This window comes from Sinocyclocheilus grahami, unplaced genomic scaffold (genome assembly GCF_001515645.1).
Source record: "Sinocyclocheilus grahami isolate Dianchi unplaced genomic scaffold, SAMN03320097.WGS_v1.1 scaffold81.1, whole genome shotgun sequence".
NCBI lineage: Eukaryota > Metazoa > Chordata > Actinopteri > Cypriniformes > Cyprinidae > Sinocyclocheilus > Sinocyclocheilus grahami.
The window spans coordinates 1,916,381-1,930,948 of record NW_015505260.1 but is presented as its reverse complement, the minus strand read 5'-3'; the positions used below and the strand labels follow the sequence as shown (position 1 = coordinate 1,930,948).

Genomic DNA, 14,568 nt, shown 5'->3' with positions numbered 1-14,568 from the left:
GACTTGACTTGACTTGACTTGACTTGACTAGGCATAAACAGACTTGACTCACCGACAGCGGGTTACAACATCAATACACGTCAAGGCACAATGGGAACATGATGGCTACTTAAAGCAGACAAGAGGGTCACAAGACAAGAACAAACCAATGGGAAACAAGACACATGACTAAGACAACCAATCAGAACATGACACATACACAAGGCAGAGATACATGAGGGCAAGGGAAGCATGACACTAACAGGGTGAAACAATACAAAATAAAAGACATGGAAAACATGAACATGAAACCCAAACACCAAACCCCACATTACAATTATGCCTTTACACACATATTTAAATATCAAATATAAAATAAGCATTTTATATTTATATATTTATAAAAAAGTATTTTAATTGTAAAAATATATTTTAGATATTTAAGTTAATCATCAAATAATACAGTAATGTCAAAACTGAGTGAGACGCTAAAAGGAATACTATAGTAATCAATAAGTAAATTAATAATAAACATTACAAAAAAGAAACAGATTAATTATATTGACAATTTATGTTAATATGCATTTAAATAATATTTAGGTATTATTCAAATATAATGATAAATAATGTACATTATACTTTTACATATATATTAAATATCAAATATAAAATGTAAAGTATTAATAATTAATTACTTTAATTATTATCATAAAATAAACAGTTTTATATTGCAGTAAGGTCAAATGTACTCTATGCACAAGAACATGAATATAACTCCCCCTGCTTGAAAATGAGGGAAAACTATTATTAGCGGTAAATATTAATAATAAATATTACAAAAGTGATAAACTGCTGTTAATTTAAATGAATAACCATTTACATAATATTTAAACATTAAATTTCATTCCTGAAGGGGTGGAGTCCAGACTGATTTGGATCATTGTATTTGCATATGTTGTGATCGTGTTCTGCACACCAGAGTAACACCAACAGATGTATACAAACACTAGCTTCTTTCCTGCTTCTGGTTGCTACGCGACACTTTCTGGCCTATCTACTTCCTCTCTGGACTATGGCTCATTTCCGTACGACGGTGCAAAAATAGCCGAGCCCTCTGCACCCGTCCATGTTGTTTCTTCCTCTCTACACTCCACGACATCGATCAAGCCTGTTTCTTGGCTTCCTATCTCTTCCTGCGGCCCACAGAAGAACCAGGAGGCTTGACTTGGTTTTGACCTTGTTTGATTTTCACCCGCCGTTTCCTATTGAACCGAGAGGAAATCTTGCATATTCCCCTGTCGAGGCGATGATTTCTTCAAAGTTTCATAGAAAGGTTTCTCTACTATATGCTAGACGTGTTCCTCCACTTTCGCTTGAGGGAAACACGACACCTTAAATATACTGTATAAGAGTATCTACCTCAGCACTCCACATTAAATAAGTCCATGTGGGCCTCCTTTGCGTTTTCCAACCTTTATTTTGAAACCGACTCCTGCCAAGTCTGTCTTGTTGTCTCTAAATGTGTTATGCCTCGGTTCTGATTAATGTCGCTCTCCACCGCAGGATGATGTTTGAAACATGGTAATCAAGATGTAATCCCCAAATCCCTGTGTGGTCAACACGACCGAATCTGGACTTTCTCATCGGCCTTTTTTCTCCATTTATTTCATGAACCCCCTTGGAAACGAAGGGAGGCTTGGAGCAGAGCCATGCCAGGTTCTGCAAACTGTGGCATATGCACTTTTTCCCAAGCCACAGCTCGACCGGTGCAGATTAATTTCCACTTCTATATTTTTGCAGAAGGAGAAGTTAATAAACTACCACGACCGGTTTCAGCACATACTGTATGGACAGAACCATGCAAAATATACACGTCTTTGCTGTTGTAAGTGGCAGTGTTTTGCAAAGCAAATTGTCCGTGAAGGTTCTTGATAATCCATCTGATTCATTAATATTATGTAAATTTAGAATTTGCCTTCAAACGTCTTCGAATAATGAATGAAGGAGAAATATACTATCAAACGTTTACACAACGTTGCACAAAGGTAATTTTTTTTTTTTTTACAAGGTGCACATCTCCTCTAAGGAAGCTTTGCTTTAGTTCTCATCTCAAATATCTCCGGTGAACACAGTTGTTTGCCCTGTTGGTTTGCGCCGCAGATATTTCCTGAGGAAAACAGACTGGTTTAAATTCGCTCTGCCTAATAGATCCAAACTCCTTTTCCCATAAAACTCAACTTGAGCTGACAATGAAGAATCTCACGCTGAATATCACTATCACTAGAGAAGCAGCTAGAAATGCAGAGGTGTGTGATATAAAAATATTATGGAACTTTAAAGAGGATGTATTCATTTTCAACCTTAATATACTTCAATTCCAAATATAATCAATTTACCATATTTTACGAGTCTCTTTGGAATTTGGGCCGGTATAAAAAATGTGCAGGCTGGATTCAGATTGGTGTGATTCAACGTTTGATTTAAAGTATATCTAAGTGTAATGACCAGCTGAGTGTACATTCTCCCTTATTACTTTTAATTACTTTTTTATTTTTATTTATTAATTGTTAAACAATTATTGTATAATATTATTATTATATAATAACATATGTAGAAAGTAATAATAATAATAATAATAGTAATAATTCCACTATTTAAATTTGTATTTAATTTATAGACAAATAATATATAAAATGTATAAAATATATTAATTAAAAAAATCTAAATAGTGGAAACTACTACTACTACTACTAATAAGAATAATATGTAATAACATAATATTATTAAGTATAATATAAAAATAAAGAATAAATAATTTATTTTAAAAATAAATTAATAAAACAGAAATATTACTTTTAAAGTTGATGCAATTATTATTATTATTATTATTATTATTATTATTACACAGTTACTTAATTAATTTATATATAATGTAAAAATCTAAACAGTGGAAATATAATAATAATAATAATAATAATAATAATAATAATAATAATAATAATAATAATAATAATACAATCAACATTAAAAGTAATATTTCTTTATAATTTGCCTTTTTAAAATAAATGATTTATTATTTATTTATTTATATTATATTTAATATTATTGTGCTGTTACACATTATTATTAGTAGTGGGATTATTATTAAAATAAGTAAGTATAAATTAGTATAATAATAATAAATTATTGTAAGAAATGAAAAACAAATAATAGAATATGACTTTTAATGTTGATTCAAATTAGTCTATATTTAAATATTAAAAACAATCTGTCAAATACATATTAAATTAAATGTACACTTATCATGCAAACAGCTTGAGCAGTCGGGTCAAATGTTCTGATATCTGTCCCAGGACGTCAGCGATAATGGTGATAAGAGGGGGTTTTGAAGGGGTGGAGACCAGACTGTGATGGCATCTTGCCCTCAGAAGATTCATCAATGTCTTTCCAAGCTCCATAGAACGGACATGCTGACTTGTTTCATGTGGGAAGGGTTTGGCAGGCCGGAGGGGGCTGCGATCTGATTGTAAAACATGGAAGAGGAACATGTTAAATGTATTGATACAGTCATGTCAGGAAATCCCATGACCACCTCCTTAGTTTCCGCTCCAGTTTCCATTAACGTAGGGCCATTATAGTCTGTCTGGGTTTGCCTTGCTTGGAAAAATCAGCGTGTTGCAGCCAGGTGAAATCGGAAACAAAAACCCTCATTAAAATCAAAAGAGGAAAAATATTTCATTCTTTAAAAACAAATTCTCATTGACTCAAAATCGAATAAATTAACATTTTGTAATAAAATCGAGGAACTGTTTTAGTATAGCTCTGAATATTAGATCAAAGGGGGCAAAGTCTCATTCAGAGCAGGATGCTGCTATATAGTCCCCATCAATCAAAAGAAGTCTGACTGGAGACTATAGAGCCTTGATGAGAAGAAGAGAACCTGAAAGAAACCACTTTAAGCGGTGTACCTGTGCTTCAGGAGTCTGCTAGAGTCAAGGTAAAGGGCCCATTACTGCAGTGCCTATTTCTTGGACGTCAGTAGATATCATACCCTTTGAAGGATGATTCAATTTCTCCCTTCGTCTGCCCACTGGATCTGTTTTCCCAATTTCTGCCGTGATTCCTAGTGGCTGCACAAAAAAAGTTACTTGGATGTTATATTAATTATACTGTTCATTTTCATTCATTTTATTCCGTGTATACATTTATATTTATAAATATATACACAGTATTTATTGTACTGTATTAATATTTTATTTTTTATTTAATATAAAACGTGAACATACAGGGGATCCAAAAGTCTGAGACCACCAGTGAAAATGCTTTGAATTTGCATTTTAATTTAATATTTCTAATATTTTTTTTATATTATTTCAATGCAAGATATGTGTATCTAAACTTACATTTTAAATTAATTATATAGTATACTATATTAATATTATACTATATTTTATTACTAATATAATAAAATGCATTATTAACATATTTTATTTTATTATGATATTCTCAGAAATAAAACATACAGTGATGTCCAAATGCCCAGCAGTGAAATATAAAATTAAAGATTTTATTGACAGCATAAAAATTGGAGTGAAAAGTAAGTTCATGAATATCAGGATGAGAACTGAAACATCAGATTTGATTTGTGACTTTCTTCTTTGTTGTACAGTTTTTTAATTCCTTAAAGCTTGGCACTAAGCATCTGTAACTGTGCCAAATCGTGTGATCACAGGAGGTTTGCGGACGCAGTCAAAGATTTTAAGGGGAGGATATCAGTGTGACCCTTGGGGGCCATGCACAGCTGAGCAGGCTCTTCCTGTTTGGAGCCATTTATCTTGTCCAGTGTTATCAGGGCATTGGCCACGTCTGCGTCTTTTTACTACATTCTTACAAATTTGACACACAAACCAAATTACAGCATTCCACCACATACAGTATGCCAAACTACGCCTGTAAGCAGAGCAACCGAAAGCAGCAGCTCTTCCCAAAACAAGTTTCGAATGTCACCGGCTTTGATGGATAGGTTCCCATTGGTGTCCCGTGGGTTACGGAGGGGGAAGAGCTGGCCCCAGTCTCCCCAGATCTCTCAGCAGAGAGCCGAACACAATGGAGGACAACCCTCGTCTCTACGCTACAGTCTATACGTTTGCATGTGGCATTCGCAGGAAGCCAAGACTACAGGGTGTGGGGCCGTGCTCTCTGCAAAGATCCGATTTCCACATTCTTCCCTTGTGCCACACCTAAGTCCTTAATTGTCTGGCCACAGACAAAAGTATTTTGAGACCACACCATCGCGAGCCAGTTTTTCATTCAGGACCTGGATGTTTCGCTTGGGCCAGAACCAGAAGGTTTGGTCGAGATCGGTCGGGGTTGCGTGCAGCCGTTCTCAGGAGGAGGAAAAGCAAATGGGATTATTTGGGAATCCGCGGCGGCGACCGAGAAAAATGTTGATACTAGACACACGGCATTATTCTGACATTGATATCAGTCTCGACATGAAGTGGAGTGTGTAAGATTGTCTTTTCATATAAAATTCAAAGCAATGCATTGGTTACATCAGATAAAAAGATTATAGAGGCCCCATGCATCTTGCATGAGGAAGCCTTGGCAGCTTTCATCCGATTCCTTTCCTTTCATGTCTTATTTCCCCCGCTCTGCTTGGTTCTGATCAATAAAGGTCTATTTTCTCCCACACAAGGTTTCCCATTCAATACATCTGCCAGGGGTTTTAAAAACATAGAAGCATGATCCATTTATTATTGGCTGTTACCATGATCTATCTTCCCAGATTCCTGCCACTGAGAACGAGTTTTGCTTATTTCCTTTATACGCCCTTTATTGACTGCCATTGGTGGACGGCCAATCAATCAAACCTTGCATGGCATGCAATTCGCCAGTGCACACTCGCCCTGCCCTCGGCAACCAATGAGAGCGAGTTTTGGATTCATCCGGTTTTAGTTTCTTTATTTGTCGTTTATGCACATTTTACCAGTTCAGCCACTTTATAATTCTGCTGAATGCATAATAAGGTAGTCTGACAGGACAGTGAATAATGTGATTGAATATTTCATCAGGTATAATATGCTGACCCAAATGAACAAGTCAATACTTATGTGTCACAACTGCTGATTTGAATGTGAGTCAATAGTGCACCAATATACCGTGTGGCTTTTGGGACCTCCTACACTCTGTATACTGTATCAGTAGGTTGTCTTGGCGATTGGCAAGTTTCAACATATTTCAATGAATCATTTTGTATAAATATATGTCTGATAAAACTACTATTGATGCATTCAATGCTTTTTTCAAATTTGCATAAATAGACTTTGTACATACCAGAAAATGCATGTTAAAAATGTGTTATTGCTGACTGAAGTACTTACATTCAGTACTGGGGTCAAATGTGTAATGTTAGCATGCTAATAAGGAAGAAAATTAGCAAGTCTGTTTCCACCTCAGCAAATTGTGACTTATCTCATTATTTTAACATTATTTCTTGTGACTTTATATGTCGTATTTACAACTTTTTTTCTTGGAATTGCAACTTTATTTCCAATAATTGTGACATAAATATTCAAAGGTTTGGAGCCAGTACAATATCTTGTTGATTGATTGATTTGATTTGATTTGATTTGATTTGATTTGATTTGATTGATTGATTGATTGATTGATTGATTGAGTAAAAGTGACATTTCTATTTTAAATAAATGCCGTTCTCCAAAAATAAAAAATTAAGCAGCACAAATGTTTTAAACATTGATAATAATAATAATAATAATAATAATAGATGCTTCTTTAGCAGCAAATCAGCATATTAAAATTATTTTGAAGATAACACTGAAGACTAGAGTAATGATGCTGAAATTTTTTTTTTTTATATATACATATATATTAATTATTAACCTTGAACTTTTGCACGGTAGTTCGCAAAAGGTATTTCACACAATTGTACAATAACACATTTTTAATCACTCGCACTTTTCAATCCAAAGAAAAGCAATTTCAAGCTGATTTAAAATTTTTGTGCAGTATTTTTTACACATTATTGAAAAAACAGAAAAAATTAATAGTTACAAGACGTCATTTGACAATCATTACACAGCAAAGGTTTAACACATTGTGGATTTGCTGTCTTTTCTGTAGCTAAACAACACATCATTAGAAACATATACCTGTACACTTTTAAGAATATTTATTAAATTCATCTGGTTGTGTAATCCACTTTACAGTAAATTTGTTGGGTTTTTAAAATTAAGCCCTACATCTTCTCATTATGATTACTTTATAATATAATAGTCTCATTCGCCCACTTCTTTCTACCCAGAGGTTTTGACGTCACTTGCAAATAGGTGTATTGATTCAATGAAAATATTCAGAAGCATGCATCTCCTGAATGTGCTTAGCAGAAGGTTCCTGGCGGTCAGCAGAAAGAATCGGGAGCGTTTTGTCCCTGTGATAAATGGAGCACTCTGACAGGTCACTTCTCCCCCCTCAACCCTCCCCGAACGCCACAATTTGTTCCCCACAGAGGGGCGGGAGACGAATCTCTGCGGGTGACAGATTTATTGGTATCCACATGAGGCAAAACACCTCAAAGTCCCTGTAAAGGCCCCGGACCACTGCGGAGAGAGATTGAACCCCCATTTATATCCAGTTGGATTCCAGTAAAATATTTCATGTTTCATCACAGTTGTCACAAAGACCTGGAAACCTGGATTTTGTGAAGAACAAAATTTATTTTTGCACATTATGGCGACTAACATTTAAAGGGACTATTAAACAAAATAACTGAAATTTGCTAGAAATGTACTCACCCTCAGGTCATCTAAGATGTAGATGAGTCTGTGTCTTCATCGGAACCGATTTGGAAAAATTCAGCATTACAAAATGCCGTCAGAACGAGAGTCCAAACAGCTGATAAAAACATCACAATAATCCACACCACTCCAGTCCATCAATTAACATCTTTTTGAAGCGAGTGTTTGTAAGAAACAAAACCAATATTAAGGCATTTTAACTTTAAACTGTTGCTTCTGACCAAAATATGAGTCCATAATCCATAATAACGCTTCCTCCTGTGAAGTGCATCTCCTGTTGTCCTCTCACATCAAAACTGTTTTGGACTGTTTTCACTCGTAAACGGTGCTTGATCTCTGCATATTTCTCTCCTGATTCAGAAAAGATGAGTCTTTCACTGAAGAAAGTAATATTATGGATAAAGGACTTGTTCTAGCCTGAAGCAATAGTTTGGAGTTAAAAATGAAATGTCTTGATGGATTTGTTATTACAAACACGCAGATTTTCACTTCACAATACATTAACTGATGGACTGGATTTGTGTGGATTACTTGTGGATTATTGTGATGTTTTTATCAGCTGTTTGGACTCTCATTCTGACGGCACCCATTCACTGCAAAGGATCAATTAGTGTGCAAGTGATGTGATGCTAAATTTCACCAAATCTGTTCTGATGAAGAAACAAACTCATCTACATCTTGGATGACCTGAGGGTGAGTACATTTTCAGCAAAGTTTAATTTTTGTGAGAACTTTCCCTTTAAAATATTCACTCCTCCATAACGTGTCAACAGCACAGTTTTCCTGATGTGGAGAAACATATGTGGAGGGTTTTTGGGTGTCTGCAGGAGCTGGAAGTGATTTTTATTGGGCACTGGTGCACAAAACTTGAATCAGGGGCCATTTTGTGTGTGGGACAGCCCACTTCTGAGTTCACAGGTGTCCCGGCCACAGAATCCACCTCAGAGAATGGCTCTAATTAATGGTGGTGCAGCTTTCTTGGAGAGAAAGGACATGGGTGGTCCACCTCACATCACCTCAATCTGTTCCCACCAGCCGCGTTGCTCCAAAAATATACATCATTTTGGACCAGGTTACTCGAGTCTGCCAAGCATCTCCCTTTAAGCCCAATTTACATTCAGGACCCCTGAAATACTCCGTCCAAACTTCCGTCAAACCCAGACCACATCTCAATCTGCTGTTAGGAACTGAATCTGAGGGAGGGGAAAATGTGATTGTTTTCTTCGCAGGCCCAAATTGAAGACGCATGTTTGATTCAGGAAACCTTCCAGATCTAGACGAATGGGTCGGCTGCCAAACAGGAAGAAGAGGTTGTAGAGAGAAGGAAGAAATAAGAGCGATCTTCGATGCAATGCTTTGCCCGCTTGAGCCAAAACAAATACAATCTCACGGACCTTAATGACGTGATGTCAATAGAGCAGCTCTTCAGAAAGAAGACCTGAGAACATGATACGCTTTACTTTAAATAAGCATTTGAGGTTTCTGTCAGAGCCAGTTGCACGATGACTATTTTTTGTTTACAAGTACATATTCCACAGCACGTATTATTTGAAAAGAAATTCAGATAATTTAATCTGCTTGTTATGTATATGTGATTAGATTGTATAGTTAGTAAAATGGCCTATTAAAAGTATATATATATATATGTACTAGGTTCAGTACAAGTTGAGCTCAATCGACAACATTTATCGCATAATGCTAATTACGACAAAAAAATTATTTTGACTTGTCCCTCCTTTTCTTAAAAAAAAATCTGTTACAGTGAGGCTTTTATAATGGAAGTGAATGGGGCCAATTTGTAAACGTTAAATTCGTATATTGGTGAAACATTTCTTATTATTATGAATGTTAAAAACAGTTGCGCTGTTTTGTTTTTTTTGAGGATTCTTTGATGAATAGAAATTCATTAATTTAAAATAGAAATCATTTGTAACATAAATGTCTTGACTGTGAAAGTTATAAGAAATAAAGTCACAATTGTTAGAAATAAAGTTGCATTTTAAAAGTTGCAATAAAAAAATTATATGAAAATTATGAGATATAAACTTACAATTACATGAAAAATAGGTGAAATTATGACATATAAAATCTCAATTGTAAAATATAATCACAAATAAAAGAAATAATCGCAATGGAAAGTATGCTTAATAGCTATGTAATTGCTTGTTAGCATGTTAACAATAAACCGTTTATCCTAGTAATGAATTAAGATATTTCAGTCAAGCAATAACACATTGAATTGTGTGAACAAAAAAACAGTTTTGATTGGTTTTACTTTTTTTTTTTTAAATAAATCTTATACAAATTTGAGGCCTTTACAATGAATTTTAAAAAAGTGAATCGTGCCAATTTGTAAACATTAAAATCACTTTTTCAATAGTTCAGCCACAAGACGTAAACAATATGCATGCTAACATGATTTTAGCGGGACATTTTGCTTACTAACCTTTTCTGTGTGACATTATAACCAGTATTTCAACACTGCTGCCATGACTGTGGCGTAAACCCTAAAAAGACTGTAAAATATTGAGTTAAACAGCTTTACAGCTCAAAAAAGGTTTAACAATGTTTTATGCTTTTAAAAAATCGTAATTTTTACATTTATGCTTGAAGATCCTGGTCTCATTTACTTCCATTGTAAGCGTCCCAGCATAACCTTTGGGATGTTACTTTTTTTTGTTGTCGTAATCAACACTATGCCACAAATGCTGTCAATTGAGCTCAACTTAAAACCATAATAGTTCTTAAACAGTTTTTGAAACCATTAGGAAAGTGAAAACTAAATTTTGCACATCCCTACAGTGCACGAACACTTCCATTCATAACTTACAGCTGTTAACACCTCTCGTAATGAGCAAAAGGCTCTGCCCCGAGACAAACACCAGACATTATGATGTTTCTCAACATCTCCCCTGCGTCTCAGAGGTTTACAGTAAGCGCTGTGATGCAAATCTCCCAGGGCTCTCCCGTCCCACAAAACCTCCCAGCCAAAGACATGTTATTCTAATGGGTTAATGATCGGCTCTCAAGTTAGAGTGCCATTAAATGCAGGGCAAACTGTATCTCTTTCTGTCTAACACACACATGCACACACACACAGAGACTCAAATTACCCTGGGAAGAGTGTAGAGGGCTAATTGATGAAGATTCTTCCCTATCAAAACAGCCCACCACCATCCATAAATGCCATTCCAGTGTGTCGCGCTGTTCAAACAGTGGCCCTGTGTTAATGGTTAGGTAGAAGTATTTGCTCTGCATTAGTCGGTACCTGAGCCGGCACAATAGCGACCCTTGATGATAGAGGAAGCAGACAAAAAGAGGATGACTAAATGGGTCTGAGTGCTACAGAAAGTCTTACCGCCATTTGTCCCTCAGGAAAAGGTCAGCAAACATTTCAGCAGGTTAGACACCAATCATTCCTTGATGGCAAGATTGAGATTACTGCTTACTTTTGCTTTAATTAAGAAATAATGTATAAGATGTACTCTAATATATATAAATATTTATGGAATAAATGCCAGTTTATTTCACTCTAGACAAATATGATGCCTCTACTATGGTCTGTCACTAACTAGGGAACTTTTAAGGATATTTGGCTAAACGGAATCTTAAATGGATCAAACAAAACTGGACTGGAACATACATGAAAATGGAATGGAGTGAATTTTTTTTTTTAATCGAAGATGCAATGACCAATGATGCAATGTTGAATGTAGTAGCTAATAAAATTAAATTAACTAAATTAAATGCCATTTATTGCTCCATACAATGGAAGTCAATGGGGCCAGTTTTTTTACATTTTAAATTTAAAAGCAGAAATATGAAAATTATAATTTTATTATAGAACATACAATAATTTTTGTTAAAACTTTTGTATTATTATTATTATTATTATTATTAATAAATAATTTTTACAGCTGTTTTATGGTGTGCAGTGTTACGCTGTCATTGCTATAAAGTTGTAAAATTTTATATAAATTTATACAGAAAAAGTTATTTTTTCACATGAATATCATGCTAACACTCTATATTTACTCAATACTGTTTACATCCTGTTGCTGTACTATTGAACTGGCAAGTTCCATTTACAAATTGGCACAATTCACTTCCATTATAAGTGTCTTATAAAAACTTATAAAAATTTTTAAACAGGTTAACCACAAACAAATCCTGAATAGAGTCTAAATAAATAGGAAAATAACATGTTTAGCGCATAAAATGTAAAATCTTAACATTTTGATCATTTAAATAAAATAAGCTAATAAATAAAAATAAAATAAAAAATGTAATCAATTGAAAAAATGACAAAAAGTTTAAAAATGTTGTACAATGTGAGCTGCTAGCAGAAAAAAGAAAAAAGAAAAAAAAAATTATATATATATATATATATATGTATAACTTACACCAAAATGTTATTTTATTAATCAAATTCGTTAAGTGCCAATTGCTTCCTTCCATTAGAAAATTTAGCTTGCATCCAGGACTGGAACTATGTGTTTTATAAACTCTTTTTAAAAGTAGTTTGTATATGCCTTAATAGATTCTCAATACAATCAACATGAAGTGCTAACGAGGAACCAAATAATGCACAAATGCGTGTTGCGTCCAACTCCTAAAGCCTCATATGAGGGCACGTCTTGCCACCTTCCCTGCCTGATGTATTGATCAGGGCTGTTATGTGCAATTAGCTTTTATTAGACCTTGACACAAGCAGATATAATTGAAAATGACAGAATGGATTTACAATATTGGCAGGGTGATAATTACCCTTCTAGGGCTGCGCAAGTCCTTGGGAGGCAACAAAAAAGGAATATCTTAATGTTTCCCTGATGTGAATGGAGGAGACTTAAGAGGCTTCTAGTCGCTTCCTATCAGTTCTGAGTCATTAGCGGAGTGCTGGATCGGGTTGTTGTGAGGGTGTGAGATGAGGCTTTCGTGCACCGTCGGCTCGGGTTTTCCATTCTGCTCTGCTAGGCGAGGGGTGGGTGTACGGAGGCCTATTGCCCCGCACAGGGGTCAGGTAGAGGCGACTGGGTGGCCTGTCAGTGGAACTCATTCAGCTATGATTTAAAACAAACATGGTGGTGTTCAGCAAATTGAAAAGGATTTGGCCTGTTGAGTTTGAGGGCTTATGAATAAATAACATTTAAAAGCTTTATGTTGTTTTTATTTATATATTTTTATATTCTATTATAAATGCTTTTTTTTGCATACATATTTATTTTATTTTTGCCATTTTTTAAAAAAATAGAAAATTGAAAGAGGACAGAAAATTTTGGGGGGACATGACTGGAAATGTGAGCCCGATTCAAACCTGGATTTTCCACATGAGCACCAAAGCTCAATGTGTCAGTTCAGAATGCCTTCAAATGTGAAAATTATTAAAATATTTGCCATGTCAAATGTAACAAACAAAACATTAATTGCAGCTAAATAAATATGATTAAATAAGCTGTCTGGGTCAGTGACATAACACAAAAGTTTTTTTTTTTTTTTTAATTGTGAACTGCTAGCAAAAAGTGAACATATTATTAAAAATTGTGAAAAGTAAATATTAACAAAAATGTGAGCCCGATTTCCCATATGAACATCAAAGCACAATGTGTCAGCTCAAAAAGACTTCAAATGTAAAAATTACACACACAAAAAAAAAACATTAACAGAGCCTAAATAAATATGAAAAAATAGGTAATCCGATTTTTAGTACATAAAATCTAAAGAGAGAGGACACGTGGGGAAATGTGGAACCTGATTCGAACCCGGATTTCCCACATGAGCACCCAAGCTCAATGTGTCAGCTCAAAATGCCTTCAAATGTGTAACTAATCAAAATATTTGTAATAATTTCCACTTCCACACTTAACCTCATCCATTTACTCATCTGTTCAGCGTCATCCAATCCTCATCATCTGCTTTCGACTTTCCAAACACATGTTTTCTTATTCATAACCACAATATTGCACATTTAAGACATCTGTCAGTTCTGATTCAACTCAAGGATCAGGATCAAACCCAATGTTGTGGTTTAGAAAGTGTCCTCACATGTGCTTTGTTTTGGTTTTCGTGGCGACCGTAAACACCTGACAGAACCGCGAGTGCTATTGTTCCACGAAGCTCTTGAAAATAGAAGCATATAGGAAGCAATGAACAATGACTGTTGCTTGAACCACTAATGGATCTAGCAGCTTGTTTTCTCTCTTTTTTCTTGTCCTCTGCCAGAAAAGACGAGGAGAGAAACCGAAGAAAACATATGGGGTTTAATTAAATGCGGACAGGACGGATCCGATCGGATGGGAGCTGGGAACACACGAGCTGTGGCCGTCATGCTGCAGGGCTACAGTGCAGGAATGCTAATGCAAACACGTCAGGTAGAAACACGAAACAAACACGATAAGCGTATGACTCAGAAATGCCGTGGCACAAATCCCAGCCCTTTCCCAGGCTCCAGGCGCTGTTTACTCTCCCAACAATGCCCGACAACACTCGCTCTCATCTCGGTCGTCCCCTTTTTCTTACTCTTCATTGATGACAGCCACGGAAGGTCAACAAAACATGGTTTTCGCACAACCCAGATTCCCCACACTCGTCTCACTCATCTAACACTACACAAAACAAAGAGTTAACGCTGTCACAGCCAGGAAATATCCACTGAATCTGAGCGTCCCACGCCCTTTGGCTTTTTTTCCATCATCCCCACGTAGGTGCATTTCGACGGCTTTGAAGCAGAAGCCTGAGAACAGCTCGTTGTGTTTTACGCTTCAGATGTCAACAT

At 35.4% G+C, this 14,568-nt stretch overlaps 1 protein-coding gene across 1 annotated transcript in view; it reads left to right on the top strand.

The window, feature by feature from the left end:
* Window positions 1-14,568, top strand: part of LOC107586447 (nuclear receptor subfamily 5 group A member 2-like) — an 81,981-nt gene that overhangs the window by 2,763 nt on the left and 64,650 nt on the right. The window contains exon 2 of the mRNA XM_016273815.1: window positions 14,016-14,164. Coding sequence (XP_016129301.1) covers window positions 14,016-14,164 — 149 coding nt within the window. The remainder of the gene's footprint in view (window positions 1-14,015; window positions 14,165-14,568) is intronic.